At 61.8% G+C, this 8,512-nt stretch overlaps 3 protein-coding genes across 3 annotated transcripts in view; 2 read left to right on the forward strand and 1 right to left on the reverse strand.

The window, feature by feature from the left end:
- RIT1 (Ras like without CAAX 1) overlaps nucleotides 1-8,512 on the reverse strand; it is a 245,244-nt gene that overhangs the window by 127,846 nt on the left and 108,886 nt on the right. The window lies entirely within an intron of this gene.
- Nucleotides 7-2,668, forward strand: LAMTOR2 (late endosomal/lysosomal adaptor, MAPK and MTOR activator 2). The gene is made up of 4 exons (XM_077764164.1): nucleotides 7-104; nucleotides 260-422; nucleotides 2,202-2,291; nucleotides 2,479-2,668. Exons 1-4 carry the CDS (start codon nucleotides 37-39, stop codon nucleotides 2,533-2,535), a joined length of 378 nt encoding a protein of 125 aa, XP_077620290.1. The 5' UTR covers nucleotides 7-36; the 3' UTR covers nucleotides 2,536-2,668.
- The window catches only part of RAB25 (RAB25, member RAS oncogene family), a 7,386-nt gene continuing 1,765 nt past the window's right edge, over nucleotides 2,892-8,512 (forward strand). Inside the window, exons 1-4 of the mRNA XM_077764163.1 lie at nucleotides 2,892-3,303; nucleotides 3,792-4,035; nucleotides 6,748-6,943; nucleotides 8,260-8,453. Of these exons, the coding sequence (XP_077620289.1) occupies nucleotides 3,993-4,035; nucleotides 6,748-6,943; nucleotides 8,260-8,453 (433 nt within the window). The 5' untranslated portion in view covers nucleotides 2,892-3,303; nucleotides 3,792-3,992. The remainder of the gene's footprint in view (nucleotides 3,304-3,791; nucleotides 4,036-6,747; nucleotides 6,944-8,259; nucleotides 8,454-8,512) is intronic.

The raw sequence follows: 8,512 nt of genomic DNA on the forward strand, positions 1-8,512 counted from the left end.
GGCTGGCGCGGAAGTCGGGGCGCGGGAGCCGCAGGCATGCTGCGTCCCAAGGCTTTGACCCAGGTGTTGAGCCAGGCCAACACAGGGGGCGTCCAGAGCACGCTGTGAGTGCAGTGCGGACGGGGCGGGCGAGCGGCGAGCCCGGGGCGCCCCGGGGGAGGGGCCCCGGCACNCCTGCTTTCTGCAAGCGCCCCGGCGGGAGGTGGGGCTTTTTTGTCGCCGCTGCCGGCACGTCCGACCCCTCGCCGCCGCTCGCCAGGCTGCTGAATAACGAGGGCTCTCTGCTGGCCTACACCGGCTACGGGGACACGGACGCGCGGGTCACCGCGGCCATCGCCAGCAACATCTGGGCCGCCTACGACCGGAACGGGAACCAAGCCTTTAATGAAGACAATCTCAAGTTCATCCTCATGGACTGCATGGTATGGAGAGCAGAGCCACTTCCTCTGTCCCCCAGGGGATCCCCGTGGGGCGACCTGGTCCCCATCCTGGAAGGTTGGAGTGGCAGGGACAGGGCCTCTGAGGGCTGGTAAGAGTTGGTCTGCGCAGCATTACGGTGGGGCAGGACCCTCTGCCTCAAGGGCCGTGGTGGGGAAGGAGCCAGGCACCTGGGCTCCTGGGCTCAGCCAGCCAGCTGACATTTGTGGAACCTCGGGTAAGTCACTCAACCTCTCTGAGCTTCTGTAGCGCATCTCTAAGGACACGGTAATACCCCGAACTCGCGTGCGTGCACACATGCACACAGGTTGTTGCGAAGAGCAAAAGAAAGGACATACACCGTACAGTGCTGTCATCCAGATTCGAGGACTCACAGAAGCACAGCTGAGTCTCAGACTCGAGGCCTGTCCCTGCAATTTACAGAAAAGGGAGCTGCAGTCTAGAAAGGGGAAGTAGCCATTAGACTCTGAATTTCCAGGAAACAGAAGCTTTGTGTCTGTTGGGCCAACAAATATTCAGGTTCCCGCAGTGTTCTCCGGACTAGGAAAAAAGTAGCAAACAGGACAGACGAAAAACCGCAGCCCTAACTCCTCACAGAAGCTCACGGTTTTATGCATGCCGTAACATATGTCTAAGTTAAAATACTAGGATATTAGGTATTGAAAATGTGATGGGAAAGGAAGTGAGGTGGGGCGTATGGCAGGAACCATCTTACTGGAAAGGTGACATTTCATTAAAGTTCTGAAGGAAGTTGGCAAGCCGTGTGGCTGTCTGGGGGAAGAACATTTCTGAATTTCTGACCGAACAGCAAGTGTAAAGGTCCTGAGGCAGAGTAATATCTGGTCAAGGATCAACAAGGTTGATGTAGCTGTACAGCATGGGAATGGGGGAGGTGAGTAGAGGTGAGGCCAGAGAGGCAGGGAGTGCAGCACCTGGCTCCCAGCACACAGCAGATGCCCAGGGGAAGTTCACCGAACCAAACCGAAAAGGCCCAAGAGTGAGCGCTCCCCTAAAGATTTCCACTGTAACCGGGCTGCCTACCTTACCCCCACCCCACGCCTAACCAAGGACGCCATTTCAGTTCAGCTGATGACTGCTCCTTGGTCCCTGACCTAGGGTGGGTGCTGTAGAGCAATGACTTTCCAACATCTTGTCCACGCCTCAGCCCTTAGAAACGCCTGTTAGGTCAGAGCCCAGTACACCCGCCCCCCGCCCCAACACGCACACACTAAAACAAGTTTCACGAAACAGTACTTCTCTTACCACATGCAGTGCGCTCCGTTTCTCTTCTTTTTAGTGCTGATCCACCTCTTTACTGATCTAACCCTAGAGTCAGACCTGCGATTTGGAAAACATTACCATAGGAAGAGAGAACTCTACCTTGGGCTGTGGCTCCCAAGCTCCTTGCAGCGTCTGTAGTTGGGGTGAACCCTTAGTAAAAACATCACCTGCTTGGACAGCCCTTTGCGGTTTTAAATCCCCCTCCTGTGTACCCTTACTTGCTGGCATGAGGTGGGGTCACAGAGAGAAACCAAGTTGCTGGGAGGTTGAGTTTCCCACAGTAAGTAAGTAGGGGGCCGTGCCGAAGCTGGAGTCAGAACCCAGGATCCCGTGTCCAGGGCTGTGGCCAGAGCCCCTAGTCTGCAGCTCCTGTCGTGCGCAGGGCAGGGAAGGAACAGTCTTTCTGAAGAGGAGCCCTTGGGAAAAGAATGGGCTGAAGGTGCCAAGCAGAGCGTCACATCCCACGATCTCACCCCCACCAGGAGGGCCGTGTAGCCATCACGCGGGTGGCCAACCTTCTGCTGTGTATGTACGCCAAGGAGACCGTGGGCTTCGGGATGCTCAAGGCCAAGGTGTGTACGCGCTCGTCTCTACAGCCCTGAGCCCAGGCTTGTGCTCTTCAGTGTCCCCTCTGTCCCCACCGCCTTCCTGGAGCCTGTGTCTGGTGGGGGCGGGGCACCCAGCGGCAGGAGCACGCCTGCCCTGGGACCCCTGTGGCGGCAGAGCCCGTGTGGGCCTGACTTCTGTCCCCTCCTGCAGGCCCAGGCTCTGGTGCAGTACCTGGAGGAGCCCCTCACCCAAGTAGCCGCGTCCTAGTGAGCCGCCTCGGCTGCAGCTGCGGGTCAGGAAAGATCAGTGACCATTCGGAGGGCCGGGGCTCTCTGGGGAAACCTTTCCGGGCTGTGCGGGGAGGCTGAGACTTTTTTCCAAGAATAAACTTGAACTCCTATCTTGTGTGATGGCTGCTTTCGTGAATGGGAGGAGTCCGAAGAGGTGGAAAGGAGCAAGGATTGCTCTGGAGACTCTGGCCACTCCTCATCTGCCCTCCGGCAGCCAGGCGGCTCCGGCAGCGATGCCTTTGGCCTTTCCGGCAGCGGGACTTACCGGCCTTGCTGCAGGGAGTGGTTTACCCACCTGACTGGCACAGCTTGGGTGTGCTCTCGAAGGAGCAGGACGCTGGTGGGGATCGTGCTGGACAATGATATTTTGGGGCCCTGCAAGTCCAGTGTCTTCCGGTCCCAACTTGGGGGGGGTGGGTTGGAATGCCTTTTCTGCTCTTGGAGTTGAAAGAGTGCTTGCTAGCCACCCACACGGGGCCACTGCGTTCACAGACCCTCCAGGTCTCGGAGCCCTTTGCAGCCAGCGTGGCTTCACTGTGAGGCCCGACACCCCGGGGTGGGAGTAGGAGGAATCCAGAAGCTCTCAGAGCCCTTCACCTCAGCTCCTTTCCTGCGCGCAAACTCCTCAGCCCATCCATCTACTGCTCCTGGTCTCCCCTTACCCTGGGTCCCTAGAGCAGGTGTGGACAGGGAGCCGCCAGCCCCGAGCCCAGCGCCACAGGAAGGGACCCATCCCAGGGGAGAGGTAGGTGGTGAGTTTCAGCCCCACCCAGGGTGAGGAGCACTGCCCATCCCAGGCCCTGGGCCGTCGGGAGGAGCTGCTGCCAGAACTCTGGGAGCGATGGGCACCATCAGCCCCAGCCCTTCACCCCAACAGCCCTTCCCCGGGGGCCCCCAGTCACCCCTCACCAGAAATCCTGAAGGAAAAGCAGGAGGCCGAGTAGGTTTCCGCTTCCTGGGAGGTTATTTCTCACTCACTGCTGGCTGCCCAGCGGGGCCCCGGGTCCCAGGAGCCTAGCAGCATGGCTGCAGGGGCCGTCCGGGTCCCAGCTTCCCCGCCCTAACTCCTACCCCGCCCCCCGCTGGCCTGCCCTGCTGCCGGAGCCCAGGCTGGGAGAGCAGACACCCAACCTGCCTAACCTGTCTGACGTCATCATCTCTCCACCCACCTGGGCCCCAGGTCTGCCGCCTGCTCTTCCTGTTCTCAGTTTCCGTCCCTTGGCTTCCTCGCAGCACCCATCAGTGCTCAGCCCCCCAGGCCCTGCCCAGCCTGAAGTCGCCCTCAGCCCCCCTGCCTGCGGAATTTCCTGACCCCCAATGAGAGGAGGCGCGGACCCAGGTCTCTGGAGAGCCGAGGGCCAAGGGCACTGAGTCGGCGCGTCGCCCCGTCACCTCTGTCCCCGAAGACACCTGTACCCTCCATGCGGAGCCAAGATGGGGAACAGAAGCGAGGAAGATTATAACTTTGTCTTCAAGGGTGAGTCGGGGTCTATAAGGAAAGAGACCGGCAGAGCCAGAAAGCGCCCGCTGGTCCTGTTTCTTTTTTTATCTCTCACCTGGACCCCCGAGGGCTCCTCATTCGCTTTGGATTAGAAAGAAAGCTGCAGGGAGTGGGGGAGGGTCCGGTGCCTGGGGCAAAAGTCCTGGGGCTCCCGGAAGGCCCTGCTGCTGTAAATAAGGACGCTGAGCGCCCCTGAGTGGGGCCGGGTTGGGCCCCTCTGCGCGGAGCCGAGAGGAAGCCCCCATCCCGAAGAATTGTCAGCCGCTGCCGCACAGGGGATGGAGGTCAGACTTCAGAGAGGACTTCCCTCCTGAGAAGACAGGGAAGAACCTCTGTGGAAGAAAGTCCTGTTTGGGGGCCCATGTGCAGGAAAGGAAAGAAAGGACAGCTCTGGCCATTTTGGGGCAAAGACGGAAGATCTCATACATGGAGAGCGGGGTCTAATAGAACCTGGAAGACGGAGGGCTGGGGCCTCGCCCGCTGCCCCTCGGCAGCCCCTTTGGGCACTTGGGTTCAACTTGGCTGACCGTGGAAGCATGGCCTTTCCTCTCCTTTACCTCAGCCCCGACCTGGGACCCGCTATGTCCCCCAGCCCCCACGCACCCCGCCCACGCCTCCTCCAGGGCCGGGTGGACCGGCAGAGCCATGATTCCCGGCCAGCCACCCCACCCCTCTGCCTCTCCCAGCCTTAGCCGCGCCCTCACTCAAGCTGGGACTCAGGCCGCTGGAGCCATGGGGGGGAGGGGGGGTCTGTGCTGTGCTGGCCTGTCTCCCAGGAAGGGGAGGCTGGGGCCGTGCTGCTACTAGAAACTGCTCTTTCCTGAGCTCTCAGCGTGTGCCCGTCCCCGGTTCCTTCGTCACCCTAACGACCCCAAAATGTATCTCTCATTTTGAAAGTAGGAGGCGCCAGACGGACTGTGAGAGGTCAGCCGTGTCGGTTACCGGTTAGTGCAGGTTGGGGTCTCGGAAGCTGACGCTAAGACGTCTGGGGTATAAGATGTCTATTCTGGATCAACACCGGTACCAGGAAGGGAGCGGAAGCGAGACCGAGCAGGGGAGAAGCGTTGTGCAGCTCAGGGTCACAAAGCCTCAGCCAAGGGTGGGGAGCGCTGCCCTGGCCTCGCCTGGACGCCGGATGCGGGCGGCCCAGGACAGCCAGGGCCCCGGGCGAGGCCGCGCCCCCCCAGCAGGCCGCCCACCGCAGTCTCTGCCCCTGGGCCGAGGCCGCTCCTGGAAGGCACCCCCGGGCTGCCCACCTCTGCGTTTGCCACACCGGCAGTGGCATCTGGTGCAGGGCACTTAACCCCAAGTGCCTCCGTTTCCTCGTCAGTGACAATGTGACAGTGTGACAACGCCAGTGCCCACCTCTGGCACCGCTGCAAGAATTACACGTGTCAATGCGTGTGAGGCCCTGGGGGCGGTGCCCGGCCAGGTCAGGCGCGCTATCAGTGCGAACCACGGCTGTCCCCGTTCCGCAGATGAGGACGCGACAAGTGGCCACAAAGCCCGTACTCAAAGCCAAGTCTGTCGGACCCCAAGGCCCTTGCCCTGAGCACCTTTTGGGCCCGAGGGGAGGGATAGGAGCCCACCCACCGGCAGGGGTGAGATGGGAATGAGGTTCCCAGTCGCGGGGAGGCAGGGACACACACCCACCCTGCTCCCAGCTCCTGCCTGCCCTACACAGGTTTGGGGGGACGTCACACAGTTTACAAACAAGGACACTGAAATCCAGAAAAGCTGAGCCCGCCAGTGAGAGACTGAGCGGGGTGGCAGTGCCCGGAGTGTGTGGCTCCCAAGCTTTTCCGGAAACTGGGGGGGGGGGGCCTCCTGTCACCCTGGACGCTCGCTCTGTGTTGCACAATTTGTGGGTCACACTTGCATCAGGCCCCCTCGCCCTCCTCTGGCCCCCAGCTCCCCCGTGGTGGGCACACCTGGACCCCAGGCGCTGCCCATCTGCCCAGCGGCTCTTTGTGGCCCCACGGGCGGGTCCTGGGCCCCAGAAACCCGACTGCGATGGCGCCGGCCTGCCCACAGCCACCACGATGGTAACAGTTTTGCACGCTCACTGCAGCCTGGGCAATATCTCCTTTATTTCTTGCAAAAACTGGTCAAATAGTATCGTTATTCCCATTTTTCATACGATAAAGGTCAGGGTAGGTAGGCCGGCCCAACACCAGCCCCACGTTCTGACCCGTGTCCCTCCGTGAGGACCGCCTACACCCCTGCGCCCCTCTCTCCCACAGCTGTGTCACTGCCACGCGCTCTGCTCCCCACATTTCCGTTCACACGGCGGCTCCCCACACGCGTGCATGCACGCACACGGCACACCTCCTCCTCGTTCTCACAGCTCACACACAGCCACGGGCGCAGCGCTGTCCGGTCCCGGACCGCCTACCCCTCCGTCTGCATGCATACGCCCGCCCCGAACCCCGACACCCACAGACGGCGCCGCGTCGCAGGAAAGCAGGCTGACGGTGCAGCCACGTCTCCACGGACTGGGCCGAGAACCCTTACAGGCCCACAGCCCGTTTCAGTCTCTGGGCCCTTCTCCCGGGAAGGATGCATCCTGCAGGGGGGGCAGACCCCATGTCTGCCGGGAGGCCTGGGTCCCCCTCGGTGTCCTGAGCTCAGCTCCCTTTCCGGGTGGACGGACCCCTGAGCTCAGCCCGTGTCTCTCCACCCCTTCAGTGGTGCTGATCGGGGAGTCAGGAGTGGGGAAGACCAACCTGCTGTCCCGATTCACACGCAACGAGTTCAGCCACGACAGCCGCACCACCATCGGGGTGGAGTTCTCCACGCGCACGGTCATGCTGGGCACCGCTGCCGTCAAGGCTCAGATCTGGGACACGGCCGGCCTGGAGCGCTACCGAGCCATCACCTCCGCGTGAGCCTGGAGGCTGGGGCGGGGGGGCTGCTGGGGAAGTCAGGGCGCGGCCCTGGAGCAGAGGCCACAGGCCCCCGGCGGGACACGGGCAGGTGCTGTGAGCCACGCAGCCTGCGGCGGGACGCTGTGGCCCCTGGGCACTCCTGAGCCCTTGCTGCGTGTCCAGGGAGGTACAAGGCGCTTTCCCTGGGCATTTGGTGTAAACCGCCAAGAGCCAGGGGCCGAGATGCTGTAGTCGATCCCTGCTATAATGCATGAAGCCCGAAGCCCCAGCAGGTGCAGAGAGGGTGCACCCGGGAGGGGGGGGCTCTGGGACCCTCACGCCTGCTTCGCACGCAGCCACAGCCACCATCTCACCACACACCCGAAGGGCAGGACCCTTCAGCTGCATTTTACAAAGAGTCAGGCTACGGAGGGCCACCCGCCTCTGGGCGCCACGTGGAACATTTGCCAGTGTCAGGCCGGACGTGGGGAAGGTGGTCGTGCGTGTGACGGAGGACAGCACCGGCCACGGGGCAGCAAGCAGCAGTCCAGGGCCTCAGTCCACACTCACCACTCCTGGACTGGTCCCCTGGGCTCTTATGAGCCTCAGCTGTTGCATCAGTAAGATGGAAAATCAGAGATCACAGCCTGAAGGAGCCCCATCCCACGCCACGGGGGAGGCTGAGGGTTTGCAGGGACGCCTCAGATGGTCAGCTCGGGCACTGCAGCAAGGGAGAGGCTTGTAGCTGCTCCTTGAAAGGTGGCCTGGGGGGGTGCTCTGTGGGCACAGGAGCCATGTGGGGACTGTGCCCACTGAAAGCGGGCGTCCAGGAGACTGAGTCGATCAGGGTGCACATGCTTTTCGGTGGACCTGCAGGGCTAACATCAGAACAAAGGGTCCCACGGGCGCCTGGGGGGCTCAGGTCATCTTGGGGGGCGCCTGGGAGGCTCAGTTTGTTGTGTCTGACTTCGACTCAGGTCATGATCTCACGGTCTGTGAGTTTGAGCCCCGAGTCGGGCTCCATCCTGATCGTTCAGTCTGCTTGGGATTCTCCGTCTCCCTCTCTCTCTACCCCTCCCCCCCCAAATAAATAAGTAAACTTAAAAAGAACAAAGGACCCCAGAAAGCAGTGGCTAGAAAGGCAGGAGGAAGGAAGGAAGGTAGCCCGGGAGGGCTCTCAGCCTCAGACGCAGGAGCCTTGAGTTGCCGCGTCTAGATTTGGGTCCCTGGGCCCCAGCTTTCATATTGCTCCACGTCTGGTGCTCGTCCCTGACCTTGGCCTGAGGGCTGTGCACTGACCTTGCCTCTGCTGCCCCTGCTGCGCCCCATGCAGGTACTATCGGGGTGCGGTGGGGGCCCTACTGGTGTTTGACCTGACCAAGCACCAGACCTATGCTGTGGTGGAGCGCTGGCTGAAGGAGCTCTATGACCACGCCGAGGCCACCATCGTCGTCATGCTCGTGGGCAACAAGAGTGACCTCAGCCAGGCCCGGGAGGTGCCCACTGAAGAGGCCCGGATGTTTGCTGGTGAGAGCCCACTGCCATCCCGCCCCCGCCCCCGCCCTAGGGCCCCAGCCTGGACTTCC

Source organism: Crocuta crocuta, unplaced genomic scaffold, assembly GCF_008692635.1.
Source record: "Crocuta crocuta isolate KB4526 unplaced genomic scaffold, BGI_CrCroc_1.0 scaffold528, whole genome shotgun sequence".
In the NCBI taxonomy this organism is placed as follows: domain Eukaryota; kingdom Metazoa; phylum Chordata; class Mammalia; order Carnivora; family Hyaenidae; genus Crocuta; species Crocuta crocuta.

Bases quoted from the DNA above. Each gene is read 5' to 3' on its own strand.
- LAMTOR2 (XM_077764164.1), top strand. From the start codon at position 37: ATGCTGCGTCCCAAGGCTTTGACCCAGGTGTTGAGCCAGGCCAACACA. The intron at 423-2,201 runs GTATGGAGAGCA...CACCCCCACCAG, and splicing joins TCATCCTCATGGACTGCATG to GAGGGCCGTGTAGCCATCAC. The intron at 2,292-2,478 runs GTGTGTACGCGC...CCCCTCCTGCAG, and splicing joins TCGGGATGCTCAAGGCCAAG to GCCCAGGCTCTGGTGCAGTA.